A 14,572-nucleotide genomic window follows, 5' to 3' on the forward strand; every position below is an offset into this window, starting at 1 on the left:
CACCCCCTGTGATAACGCATAATATCTACATCACTTAGCATTTTCGAAAGCGTCATTTCAATATAAAAACAACGTAAAATGTACTTTTTATACAACTGCAGTCTTCATAACAATATTATGGCCCATTCATTAGTACTGGTAATAAAGGTACGCTAATAAATTGTTGTTAAATCTTTTTACAGCAGAAAACGCTCTCTAAATCCTTATACGACTGGAGTATATTTTGTATAGGTAACCTGCGCCATTGTAAGAAATTCTGGATAGGTGGAGGCAAAGAGGGGTTACTGTTTAGATGTCCAAAGGAAAACTGCTGTAATTGTCTCTTCACCCCAGTTTGCAACCATCTCAGACATTTCCTACTCTTTTTATACTAGACTATTCATTGTCAGCTAAGACTTCACTAATCTCAGGTATTGCGATTATTACCATGTCCCATACTGAGTGAACACAGCAATAGTTTATTACTACAAAACCCCTATCCCTTCCTTGCACTACCTGTTGCTAGAATGACACAACTTCAAGAAATGATGTTATTTCTTTTCATGTCTTCACAGGAAAGTGACCATTTATTCTCAGGACACCACAGTATTTCACGGCTGTCGCTTATGGGGTTGCACAGTATGAAATTTAAGAATCTACCATGACAATCCCGCGAGATTGTTGGGTACGGTCCTTTATAACTGTAGAGCCTGTTTTATTGTTTAGAATTGTTTAATCAGACTTTAACCATCTATGTTTAGAACTTTTTGCTAGGCACACCAGTACTGAAAACCTGCATGAAATATCTGAACGCACTTAAGATGAGAAGGTCACAGCTGACTATCCTGGGTGTGCAGTATTTGTAGATGCTGAGTTATGCATTTTAATTTGATGTTTCACTGAACATGTCTGTAACCTTGGAACCTGTAAAAAAAAAGATCTTGGCAGCCACTCAGATTCTATAGCTGTAAAGATTTCTATACCTGTAGTTTCAGATTTAGCTTTTGATGTTGTAATGTATTTATGTTAAACACCTGTTCAGTGTTTCTAAATGGTGTATTAATCCTATAATTTATATTAATAATAGCTCTCATTTAGTCTGACATCAATAAAACAACTATTTGCACCTGAAACTGAAGATAGCAGCACTAATGTAGTATGTTTTCTGTAGAAAGTTTAAAGCACCATATTCTGGCTTGGAGTAAAACTGAAGTGGGCAAGAATGTACCGGGTCATTTGTACAGCGCTTTTGTTTCACCCAAATTCAAGGCCGCAGTTTTTGTGCAATAAATGTACCGCTCGCTTGATCTGAATTATGAATCTGAGGACTTACAATTAAGTTTAGCATTTTTGAAAAGAAACTGCATTTACACTTGGGATGGAGTTTTTGTCTTTATGTTGTATTCTGCAAGTAACAAATGCTGGGGGGGGGGGGAAAGACTGCTGTAGATTTGTTAAATCTGTGTTCGTTCTTGTTGCTTTTATTTATTTTCGTTTAGGGAAATTAATAAAGTCGTGCTTTTTTTTTCTCCCCTCCTCGAAATGAAGATGAAGGAGTAACGGGCGTCGTTACAGGCCGTCCTTTGTGTAACCGACTTTAAATAAATTCCGGCTGTCAGGAAATGACAAATTCTGACAGTCCACAAAATGGTCAAAAATAAGATAATACCCAGTCCGTGGAAGAGATCTTACAAAGCGGTTTCATAAAACACAACCAAATGTAGCCTCATAGAGACAAGTTGGTCTGGCTGGGTATTTCAGCGAAGGACGGGTACAAATACATCACCGAGCCCTCGCCTCACTCTTTGCCGACATCCCTTGTAGTAAACATCCAGTGACTCTTCTCCTAATCGATGCTTTCAACCTGGATTTGTTGCTTTTTTACTGTGTATGAAAGCAGAAACTCATGACGAGTTATTAAAAAAAGACAGCACATACTTCTGGCATGCGTCACTTTAACGGCCAGCACTACTGAGCCAACACTGCAGTCTACAGTCATCAGTTACGGACATCAAAGTGCTGAAATTATGTTTTATCCCAAGTACTTTTGAAAATAATTCCAATGTCATAATTAATTACTACCTGACTTTGGCATTTTTTGCTGTTTTTCTGAGCATCTTCTGAATATGACTAATACGCTGATGGAGCGTGCCACCAAGGAGGCGTGGAATCGGAGTTGGAATTACTAGTAGCCAAGAACAGCAAATGCTCCGGGAACTTGCCGCGGTGACTCTAAATGCATCTATTACGGACAAGCACGCATTGCGTGACAAGAACCAGTAAACCAGGGTTGTGTGGTCAGTTTACACTTTTCATGAAGTACATATTGTGCGGATTCAACAACAGGGCTCAGGGCTGGAGGGGAAGGGGACACACCCAGGACGGGACGCTAGTCCATCACAAGGCACCCCGAGCGGGACTCGAACCCCAGACCCACCAGAGAGCAGGACCCAGCCAAGTCCTATGAGCCACCACGCTCCCCTCGCTTCATAACACTCTAAGAAAATTTGAAATTACAGTTCTTCAAAACTGTTGAAATATATGCTCCATTGGTATGAATGAAATATCTTTTACTTTCTTTAAAGCAACATGTTTTGCCTGCATTTAACAGTAAATTACCATATGATATTCGGGGTAGAGGGAATCCAAAGAAGTGGGAAGAAAACTCTTTCTCTTTTCTGCTTAATTTGTGTCGACATCCAGATGATAAAACAGTCTGCTTTTCATTTGCCGTTGAGCTAGATGTCGCAGAATCCAATAAATATGGAATGTAGAATATGGGGGGTGGGGGCTGTGGTGGCGCAGCGAGTTTGGCCGGGTCCTGCTCTCCGGTGGGTCTGGGGTTCGAGTCCCGCTTGGGGTGCCTTGCGACGGACTGGCGTCCCGTCCTGGGTGTGTCCCCTCCCCCTCAAGCCTTGGGACAAGCAGCTTCAGCCAGTGTGTGTGTGTGTGTGTGTGTGGAAGATGAGCTCTAATGGGAATCTGTGCAGATATACTTCTCCTGTGTGGGCAGCTCTTAGATCTACCGCTAATTCCCCTAGACTGACAGCCTATGTTTGGACATCAGCTCGTGTGTCACTGCAGTATGCAGCCACCGTCCATCATTCATGAAGGAAATGGAATACGACAGAAAAAGTCCCACGATCCCACGACAGAGAGGAAATAAGGATATACAAAAAACAGGGGTCTTGGTCCTTTCAATGCCGAAGGGTAGTGTGGTAAAAGACCATGAAAGCAATGTTAAATACGGTATGATCTTTAATGCATCTAGAACCAAATGTGTTCCCAAAGGTTATCAGTGGCAGGTTGACTTAAATGACACAATAAAAAAACACAACGGGGTCGTACTGTTGCAGGCAATGAAGAAAAGGTCAGAAAGGTGATAACTGTGTCATGTGCATGTGTTCATCAATGAGAAACACACACACACACACACTGTCTGAAACCACTTGTCCCCAGTGGGGTCACAGCAAGCTGGAGCCTAACCTAGCAACACAGGGCACAAACCCGGAGGGGGAGGGGACACACCCCGGATGGGATGCCACTCCATAGCAAGGCACCCCAAGTGAGACTTGAACCCCAGAGAGCGGGACCTTGCCAAACCCGCTGCGCCACCGTACCCCCCTCAGTGAGGAACAGGCCATTTTCATTTTTTTGTTTATTCCCACGACACCTCTGCATCTAAGGGTATCTAAGAGGGGAAAATTAATACGACCGGTTCTTTGCCAGCTGTCTTCTGCATGACCCTCAGAGCTCAACTATATTGCACACTCGTTCTAAAGTGTAATCTTAATCAGGTGTCTTTGAATTGCCCTGGGGGGGGGTGCGGTGGCGCAGCGGGTTTGGCCGGGTCCTGCTCTCTGGTGGGTCTGAGGTTCGAGTCCTGCTTGGGGTGCCTTGGGTGGGCTGGCATTCCGTCCGGGGTGTATCCCTTCCCCCTCCAGTCCTGCGCCCTGTGCTGCCGGGTTAGGCTCCAGGCTGCTGCAAACCATGACTTGGATGAGTGGTTAAGGATAGTGAGTGAGTGAGTGATGAGTGAGAGTACTATATGTCATGTATAATGAACGAGTTCACCACTTACTTGGACACTACAATTTACACTGTCAGTGAATTAAGAATAATTTAAATAGCTTGAGTGGTATGGTAGAGGACATGGGTTCGATCCCTGCTCATTCTGTGTGGGTTTCCTCTGGGTGCTCTGGTTTCCTCCCACAGTCCAAAGACATGCTGTTCAAGTTCCCCATAGTGTGTGAGTGACAGAGAGAGTGTGTGTGTTGCACTGATGTATGGATGAGTGACCCAGTGTAAGTAGTGTATCTAGCAGTGTAAGTCACCGCGGTGAATAAGGTGTGTGGGTTGGTAACACTATACAGAGTTCATTGGAAGTCGCTTTGGAGAAAAGTGTCTGATGAATAAATAAATGCAAATGGAAGCTTGCATATACTGGTCTGTCTGAAGAATGAGAGTCTTACACAAATTCTAAAAACAGAGTGTGGAAGTGAAATGTATTGAGATATGAAGGAGGAGAATAATATAATAGAAATGAGCTTATTATAATTCTTCTATCCATCTTTGATAACTATTTATCCTGAGCAAGGTCGCGGTGATCCGGAGCCTATCCTGGAAGCGTTGGACGCAAGGCTAAGGGGGTCAGTACACCAATCTGCTGCAAGGTAGTCACACACACACCCATTTTCATCCAACAGGCAATTTTGCATTGCCACTCCACTCCAGCAGCATATTTTTACACTGTGGGAGGAAACCAGAGCACCGAGGAAACCCACAGGAACTCAACACAGGCTAAGAGGGGATCAAACCCACGTTCTCTCTCACTACTTAGGTGCTGTGAGGCAGCAGGGGTACTGGCTTTGGTGCCGGTGCCAACCCCAACCCCAACCCACGTTCAAACTAACTGTGAGCCCGAGGGAGGAAAGATCTGAGCGAAACGCTTCGGAGCCGCGAGGCCTCAGACTGGCGCACGTCCGGCGCGAGGACGCGCACAGCCAGCGACCCTGCAACAGCGGCCGGAAACTAGGTGATAAATAAATGCCGAGCGCTTATATACTCTTTTTACTCAGTCGGATTGTTGTACACTTTGGCCATACTTCTCTTCACCTAAAGTGACTTTTGTGATATTTTTCCCCCCATATCTTCCCTCCGGAGAAGCAGCAGGTGCAGTTTGGAGAGAATTTGAAAGACAGAGCCGGTCTTTATTTTTAGTTAGTGTGGCAGCGTCAGTAAAAACACTAACAGTGCCACTCAGGGAGTTACTAAACAGTAAACTTCAGAAGAAAATGTTCCACTTCGTTCGTTTTCAGGTGTCGCTTTATAGTTTACTCTACTAGAAAATAAATGTGGTACATGAGCTGCTGTGTCTCACGGTAAAATGTTCACTTCAATTCCTGACGTGCTTTTATTACGGCGGAGGGAGATCCGCAGAGCGACTGTCGCGCGGGGAGCGGCGGTCACTTTAATGAACGCACCTCAGTGGAAATCCCGCGCCTGCCTTGGCCGCTCGCTCCCCTGGGCCGTGACGTAACCCGAGGACCCGGGTGATCCGTTCAAGTCCGCCGGAGCGACGCGGCGGGAGCGGACGGGAAAGCGGCGGAAGGCGACAGCAGGTACTACGTTGCGGCTGCCCGCTGTGAGCCGGAGCCAGTCGTGACCGGTTCACCTCGGAGTCGGAGCGCTCGGGGACACCGCTGCTCCGCCAGTCCGCGGTAACCTGACGTGTCACGCACGGCCGCGGAGGCTCGTCACTTGTCAGTGTCGTCGCTGCCGGCAGAAATAAGTCAGACATAAACAGGATAAAGTAACTCGCAGCTGCTCTATCCGCGTGTTGGGTTGCGGTTCGCTTAGCGTTTGAACTTCATGTTTTTTGCGGTTTTTTTTTGTTTTCTCAGAAAGTCCGGCTGGAGTGTGGGATTTAGAAAGCCGGCTCGGCAGTGCAGTACGGCTCATGGAGTTGGTTGCGGTGAGCGGACGGAGTCCCCGCAGGGTAGGGGGCCGCCTCGGGTGCTGCCTCGCCTCGCCTCGGGTCCGGTCGGGTCGGGTCGGGGGTTCGAGGTGAGCAACGACGAGGACGAGGAGGCAGCACCGTGGCTTCTGTGGGTTGCTGAGGCACCGACATGCGCCTGGAAAGTCAGTCAGTCTACCTACTAGTTTGGCAAGATCCTTGCAGACCCGTAGTGCAATGAATGAAAATACATCTTTAGTTTTACATTCGGTTGAATGTTTGTTGTTGAGGGATTGGGAGTTGAAGCCCTAAGGAATCTCAGCACATCCTCATCCTAGTGCATGAAATTTTGCCTTGCCTGTGTTTACACCTTCTTTTTACATTTATTTGTTTAGCAGACACTTTTCTCCTAAGCAACTTCCAATGAACTCTGTAGTGTTATCAGCCCACACACCTTATTCACCGTGGTGACTTACACTGCTAGATACACTTCTTACACTGGGCCACTCATCTATACATCAGTGGAACACACTCTCTCTGTCACTCACACACTATGGGGAACCTGAACAGCTAGTCTTTGGATTGTGGGAGGAAACCAGAGCACCTAGAGGAAACCCACACAGACACAGGGAGAACATGCAAACTCCACACAGACTGATCAGGGATTGAACCCACATCCTTTCGCAGCAGCTGCAGCACTACTCTCTGTGCCACATTTTTTCTTTATTTTTCCACATTGCCTTATTTGGCATCTCCCCCCCCAAGACAAACAATTGCTATACACCTGAAACTTGCTGGTCAGTGGTTCAAATACCATTGGGTGACATGCAGCATTTGTCAGTGTTCTGTTGGTTAGCGAGGGTGCGGTGGCGCAGCGGGTTTGGCTGGGTCCTCTTCACTGGTGGGTCTGGGCTTCGAGTCCCGCTTGGGATGCCTTGTAACGGACTGGCGTCCCGTCCTGGGTGTGTCTCCTTCAGCCTCGTACCCTGTGTTGCCGGTTTGGGCTTGGGACAAGCAGCCTCAGTCAGTGTGTGTTGGTCAGTGTCACATCTGTGCTTTTGCTTTCCTTTCAGAAGCAGCCACCTCTGTGCTGTCCAGCGAACCTTGGTAACATATTGCAAAACTCAGGTGAAGTAATTAGATGAGACAGCAGGTGACAAAATGGTTAGAGTTGCTGCCATTGCTCTCATAGGTTGCAGGTTTGAATCCCACGTCCTGCTGTAGTGCCCTGAAACAAGGTATTGATCGGGAATTGCTGCAGTAAAAAAAAAAAGTTGCCCAGGAGTGTAAATGAGAGGGCACGCAGGGGTGTCGTGGTGCAGCGGGCTTGGTCTGTGGTGGGTCTAGGGTTCAAGCTCTGCTTGGGGTGCCTTGCAATGGATTGGTGTCCTGTCCTGGGTTTGTCCTCTCCCCCTTTGGACTTGTCCTGTCCTGCTGGGTAGGCTCCAGCTCGCCGCAACCCCGCTCAGGACAAGTGTTGTTAGGCAGTGTGTAAATACAGTAGTTAAGAGTAATTATAAGAGTTAATAATTGTAGGTAATTTAACGTTGTGTGTTGCTTTGGAGGAAAATGTCAGTCAAAGAGGGCAAGGCAGCTGGTAGCATAGTGATTAGTGTTACTGCCTTTTCACCCAAAGGTCACAGGTTCAATTCCCACCTCTAGCTGTAGTACCCTTGAACAAGATACTTACTGTAAGTTGCTCCAATAAAATTATCCAGCTGTATAAATGGGTAAATAATTGTAAATATCTTAACATTGGTAAGTTGCTTTGGAGGGAAGCTTCAACTAAATGAATAAATGTATGCAATGTGAGCATGTAAATGTTGTGTGACAGTTGGTAACCCAAGGACAGATTAGTTTCTGTAGAGCACTTCTGTTCGGGATCAGAGGATATCAGTGATGTGTGAATTTGCCTGTTAACCGGACAGAACCACTTTGGCCAGCATAAAGGCCACAGAGAGACGGACGCTGTGAGATTAATGGTGGTGATGTCATCGTCCCCCCGGGGCTCTTTGCAGCTTCCTGTCTCTGGGCTTTGCTTATAGAAAGTGCCACTAGTTCCCTCTTTGAGTGCAGATATTTGTTGTGATTTGCTAATCCACAGTGGCAACAGTGTCATGCGTTACAGCTGAGAAGCGAATTCGCAGTTCGTACGGTGCCTCGCTCTTTTTTTTTGTTTTTTGGGCTAATGCCGTTTTGTCACATTTTTTGCTTTATCTTGTTGCGTCCATGACATCCTTATGGCCCTTAAGAAATATGTCGTCTGCTTCTCAGCACTGCATATTGTTTAATCTAAAACACAGTACCCGTGTTGCTGTCAGTCTTGTTGAAAATTACTTCATAATTTCTTTTGCTCATTTTATGTTCTGTTGGAAGAGTCAAACTGTTATGAAAAAGGGAGTTTTTTTCTTGTTTTACATATACTTGTGCTCTACACACATTCACTAAAGCTTTTTTAATTATCTTGTTTGGTTTAGACATGTGGTGAAAGGAAGCTTGGTTATGTTCTGTTAGTGGCACAGGGATCACAAATAGTTAACTTTAACAGTCAACAGCTTTTTTTTTTCCCCCCCACTTCTGAACTCCTTTACATTTACTCATTTAGCAGATGCTTTTCTCCAAAGAGAAGTACATCTCATAGAAAATACAATGTGTGCAATACATTGAGAGAGACAGACTTACAGTAGATGCTGACATGGGATTCTTAAGTACAGTTAGTTATTTTCCACCATGTGAATCAATGTTCATCACACGAGTAGCTGAATAAAACTATACCAGAATATTGATGATACCTGATCACCTTCCTAGTATATATACACACACACACACACACACACACACACACACACTTTCTGAACCGCTTGTCCCATACGGGGTCGCGGGGAGCCGGAGCCTAACCCGGCAACTCAGGGCGTAGGGCTGGAGGGGGAGGGGACACACCCAGGATGGGACGCCAGTCCATCGCAAGGCACCCCAAGCGGGACTTGAACCCCAGACCCATCAGAGAGCAGGACCCGGTCCAACCCACTGCGCCACCGCGCCCCCCACCTTCCTAGTAATTTTTTATTATTTTTTTTTAAAGATAGAGATAAACATTTACGTCACATTACAGGAGTAGCTGTGTAAAGGTTTATCTGAGGATGATCATAAAGTTATAGAGGATGAACATTTACACCTTACATGAACTTAAGAGATCATGGGCAAAGTGAGTCTGGATGAGGTGAGTTTTAAGACCCTTTTTTAAATGTGGACAAAGATTCAGCAGTTTTGAGTGAGAGTGGGAGGTCGTTCCACCACAACGGAGCCAGAAACGAGAACCTCTGTGCTTTACCTTTTGTGTGTGGCACCACTAAGCGGGCAGATGATCAAGTCTTGTAGATATCTGGGAGCGGTTTTACTGATGCATTTGCAGGCCATAACCAGGGTCTTAAATTTGATCCAGGCAGCTATAGGAAGCCAGTGCAGAGAAACAAGTTGCACCTTTATTATAATGTCCACCTGCATGGTTTCTGCCTTTCAGAAATTCATGCTGGTGGAAAAAAAGGACATTGTCAGCTGTCATAACTCCTGTTTCAGTGCGGGTGATTTCCATAACTGCTATCTCAAAGGAGATATTTTCCATACTGAGCACTTGAACACAGTGCCTGTGTAATTATGCCTTACAGTTAACAAGAGGGAAGGCAGTCTGTCAGCCAGAAAACAGCCATGATGGTCTGAGGAGCAAAATGTACTACTGATCCCAGAAGACTGTGTAAAGAAAGTATCATAAGAATACCTAGAGAAGAATCGGCGAAAGCCTGTTACATGCACCATGTCTACTTCTCTCTTATGTACGAAGATCACCTTATAATAGCACCTGGTGTTACCAGTTGATGAGGGCACCTTGCATGATATTTTTGTTTGATTTGCTCTTTTAGAGAACTGGCTGTTGGATGCTTGAAAAGTACAGCCTGTAGGGCGTTACTATGTATGCAGGTGGCCTAGGATGCCTTTGTGCTCTATGTTTCTGCTGTAACCCTCCATTCAGTCAAGCAGTTGTGGAAGTAAAGGACTTAGCTGCTTTTACTCTTTATTTAGCTAATAACTTTGTCCAAGGTGACTTACATTGTTAGGTTCAACAACAAGCCACTCACAATCACTTATAGTACCTATTTATGCAGTAGAGTATACATATTGTATCAATTCATTGCAGATACCTTGCTGAAGGGTGCCATGGCATAAGGAGGATTTGAACAGGGGTGACCAACCTAATGATATATGTTTCTACCCCCATAGGGTGATCCTCTTTTGTTCTGGGAGGACTGGAGCACCGTGGAGCGCTATAGTCCCCGTCCTGAAGGAAGGATCATCCAGAAGCCTGCATTGTATGTTCTGTTATTAAAGCAACACCTTTGCATTTATCCAGGAGACTGAGTGATTGTGGGACTAGGCTATAGCCCAGAGGATAGTAGGCAAGGCTCAATATCAGGGTGTTAAGTAGACATTAACAGGTAGTAGGGGTTGCACAGGTTAGTCGACTAGTCGATTTGTCGACTTTACTGCTCTGCGATGACACTTTAAGCTTTACGTCGACAAGCTGCTGGTCACGTGATTATGACACTAACAACATGGATGCCTCCGAGAAGACAACAGCTGAGGAGCCTGGTGGGTCACTGCAGCAAACCAGCAGCGGTTTATCAAGTGTGTGGAAATACTTCACTAAAGATGAAGCTTGTGCTACTGTCACTTGCAAAAAATGCAGGTCTGTCCTGAAGTGAGTAGCGTTACTGTCTCGCAGCACCTGGGTGGTGCGAGAGGACGTGGGTTAGATCCCCGCTCAGTTTGTGTGGAGTTTGCATTTTGTCTGTGTGGGTTTCCTCGCACAGTCTAAAGACATGTTGTTCAGGTTCACCCATAGTGTGTGAGTGACAGAGAGAGTGTGTTCCACTCATGTATGGATGAGTGACCCATTGTAAGTAGTGTATCTAGCAGTGAAAATCACCGTGGTGAATAAGGTGTGTGGGCTGATAACACTGCATAGAGTTCATTGGGAGTTGCTTTGGAGAAAAGCATCTGCTAAAAAAAGTAAATGTAAATATCTAACAAGTAGAGTAACCTGGATGTGAAATTGAGCTTCATTGGCGGTCTTTCCTTTGGAAAAAATGTCCACTCTGGAGTCATTTGCACAAATGATAAATAATATGATATTAACTAGAGCAACATATTCAGAGATCGCAGACAATCTATTACAACATGGTGCTGCGCAGGGTTGTTCTGCAATGAGTGTCCAAAGATTTTGTGCGCAGCACAGCATTGTAAGAAGAGGACACTCTTGTTGATTCATATCAACTTATGATCAATAACTCGGAGCGAAGCTAGCATGTTTGATTAAGCCACTGATGGATTGTTTCAATTCGTTTACATGCGGGGTTGTTGAAGAACACCACAAAATGAAACAACTGAAAGTCAAAAAATAAGATGGCAAGAAACTATAGATGAGGCATATTTTAAATATTTTACATTTTGAGGAAAAAAGGGTTTTTAAACATAGTTAATTCATAATTTGTTTTTCATTTTTAAAACAAAAAACAGAAAAAACTGCATTTTTTTGAACACAGCTATGATATATAGCCTATATATGAACTGTGCTGTGAGTGTATGCATTCAGTTTGAGAGTACAGATTGTTGGTTGTTGCAAAGCATTCCTTTCTCCTATGTTATTATTCACGACGTCATCAGCGATTAGTCAACGTCGACTCGACTTTCATCACATAACTGTCGACTTTTAAAAAAAATTTGAAGTCGTGCAGGAGGAATCGGGCCATTGAGTTGGATCGCACCAGTGCTGAACGAGTTCTCTCTCAAAGGAGGGGTGCGGTGGCGCAGTGGGTTGGACCGCAGTCCTGCTCTCCCGTGGGTCTGGGGTTCGAGTCCCGCTTGGGGTGCCTTGCGGCGGACTGGCGTCCCGTCCTGGGTGTGTCCCCTCCCCCTCTGGCCTTATGCCCTGTGTTACCGGGTAGGCTCCGGTTCCCCGTGACCCCGTATGGGACAAGCGGTTCTGAAAATGTGTGTGTGTGAAGTCGTGCAACCCCTAGTGGGTAGGCTGAAGGTCAGTAGGGAATCAGGAGAACCCTGGATTGGTGCGAGATACATGGTGAATGGTGCTCCTACAGATGGATGGGTGTACCATTGAGTCAAAGCTGACTGATATGCATGGTTTCCACGGCAAAGGTGAATGGAAGTGCTTTGCCAGAGTCTCCTTGTATCCATGTCTGGGTGGTGCAAACACAAAGATTGTCTCCTCACACCCTGAGCTTGACTCCAACCCCATGCCCACCTAGCAGCTCAGGAGCTGTGAGGCAGCAGATAATGATTCCTATAAAGAAGCCCACTTTTGCTCCATACTGTACTCTATCACTCATTAGTTCTGGTTGGAGTGCACTTGTTTCTTAGAGGGGAAAAAAAAAAAAAAAAAAAAAGTAGTCTGCTTTCTTTTGTATTTGGGGCTCATAACACTAGTATTTACATTTATTCATTTAGCTGATGCTTTTCTTCAAAGCGACTTACAACGTTAAGGTTACAATTATTTACCCATTTATACAGCTGGGTAATTTTACTGGCGCAATTGAGGGTAAGTACCTTTTACTTTTTTTATTTTTAAGAAGAATAATTTTTCTGAATAATTGCTACACATAAATAATATTTACCAGTATTGGAAACAAAATTCCACGGTATATACTGCATGTGTTAAGTGTGTCTGTCCTGTATGTCTTGTATGCAACTCTCTACTCAGGTAATCATGTTCTCTAGTGGTTCTGTAGAAATCAGTGACTTGATAACAGCCAGTGAGGTCTTTATTGGTCCCAACGTACTGTATGTTTCCATTGATAAAAAGGGCTATACTTAGCATTTGACATTTGCCACTTTAGGCTTCACTTTCCTGCTGCTTAATGGTTATTCCCTGACCTCAGTCACAGGCCCTTGTAAGTGCTGTCGTGCATGAGGGCTGCTGTTATCTCAGTGGAGCTCTGTAGCCTGTCTGGTGGGCTATTTCTGGACAGGCCTGACCCTGAGACACCAAGCTGGGCAGCCAGGGTTCATTTGTATTGATCTTTGACCATTGACTGCAAGGGCAAGTAACTGACAGCACAGCCTTTTAAGACATGTGGCCAGCTGGCAACTACTCACTAATAGCCCTTGACTTAAACAGGCACCAAGTGGTGTGCTGGTGACCGTAAGGTCACAGCTTTGAATCCAAGGAGGGAGAGCCTACAGTTTTCTCGAACGACTTCTGTTCATTGAGCTGTTATTAAAAGTGCGGAAAAATAAAACTTTAAATGGTTTTTTGCAGAAAATTCTGCAAAGCAACTGAATCATAAACCTTTTTCCCACCCCCAGAGTATTTTGCTGTAATTTACTGATATTTAGGAGGGGATTCACAAATGTCAGTACGTGCTTAAATGATGTTTGTGTCTGATGGTCTTTGAAGGCTCTGTCCAAGAATTTTTCAGTGTCTGTATTGGCACTGGTGTCAGTTTCAGAGAAGGTTTAGCAACCTTTCCATCTCTGAAACTGGGCATGGGACCCTCTCTGAGCTTTACTCAGCTTCATGCATATACATAAATCACCCAGTGGCACTGTCAGCTCCAGTTTTTCCAGAAGTTACAGTTAACACATACAACCAGGCTACGCTCTCAGTCGCCATCACTGGCCAACTGAATTTGCTTTCAATTAAGCAATAGCCTTTGTGCTAATTACTGCTAATCAGCCATTTCCTTACCTCCTTATGCTGGGCACCAGCAGAAGAAGTGGGAGGAGCCTGGGGTAGACTAGAAAAATCTGTTGGCCTTAGAAGAGGCTATATTAGCCATGTGAATCATGGAAGCCTGGCATACTGGGTGTCTCCTTACAAGCCATATAAGGGCCCACAGTGCCAGAGTGCTATCGCTTTCTGTTGAGGGGTGCTATTCTTAGTCTGTCATTCCAGCCCATCAGAGCAGGCAAGACCTCTCTTCCTTTTCCCTTCCCTACATCTATGTCTGATTTTCATTTTATGTGTTTAAGGCAGGGAGGGGGCCAACAGTTAGCCTGTTGGTCCAGTTAATTTCTTGTCTTGTCTTCTCAATCGCTGTTTCCAAATAAATCCATAGATTTATTTAAAAAAAAAAAAAAAAACTTATATTTTTATTGTTTGTTTTTCAATTTTTGCCTTTATTGGTTATTTATTTTAGTGACTGCCTGGTGCCTACCGCCCTTCACCAAGGGTTTGAAGGACAGAGACGTTGAAGAGCCAAACTGACGTGAAAAGGGTTTTTTGAAGATGAGCGCTTACAACGTAATGCTGAGTGGTCCTGCCCCATGGGGCTTCCGGCTGCAGGGGGGCAAGGACTTCAACATGCCCCTCACCATCTCTAGGGTAAGAGCTGCTCACATCATGCCATAAGTACATGCATCCTCACACAAGATGTCCAACACAAGTTTAATTGTGCGCTTCTTTATTCTACACTACAGGCAATATTATTGGCAGGTATGAAGTTGCTGTTCTCAGCCACTCACTGTGCACATCCTTCTGTTTGCTTTCATACCAGCTGAATGCTGTTAATCCTGACTGGATTATTGACATCATTATAGCGGATTAGGTGCCATGAGCTCATTTCT

At 45.0% G+C, this 14,572-nt stretch overlaps 1 protein-coding gene across 5 annotated transcripts in view; it reads left to right on the forward strand.

The window, feature by feature from the left end:
• The first annotated feature begins 10,210 nt into the window (after window positions 1–10,210).
• Window positions 10,211–14,572, forward strand: part of ldb3a (LIM domain binding 3a) — a 51,664-nt gene continuing 47,302 nt past the window's right edge. For 4 of the 5 annotated variants that reach the window (XM_018766289.2, XM_018766285.2, XM_018766286.2 and 1 more), the window contains exon 1: window positions 13,962–14,330. In XM_018766289.2, the coding sequence (XP_018621805.2) occupies window positions 14,235–14,330 (96 nt within the window). In that variant the 5' untranslated portion in view covers window positions 13,962–14,234. Of the gene's footprint in view, window positions 10,300–13,961; window positions 14,331–14,572 lie in introns of those variants that run through there. The other variant, XM_018766284.2, reaches the window with a different exon arrangement.

The sequence above is a fragment of the Scleropages formosus genome, chromosome 8 (assembly GCF_900964775.1).
Source record: "Scleropages formosus chromosome 8, fSclFor1.1, whole genome shotgun sequence".
Classification (NCBI taxonomy): Eukaryota; Metazoa; Chordata; class Actinopteri; order Osteoglossiformes; family Osteoglossidae; genus Scleropages; species Scleropages formosus.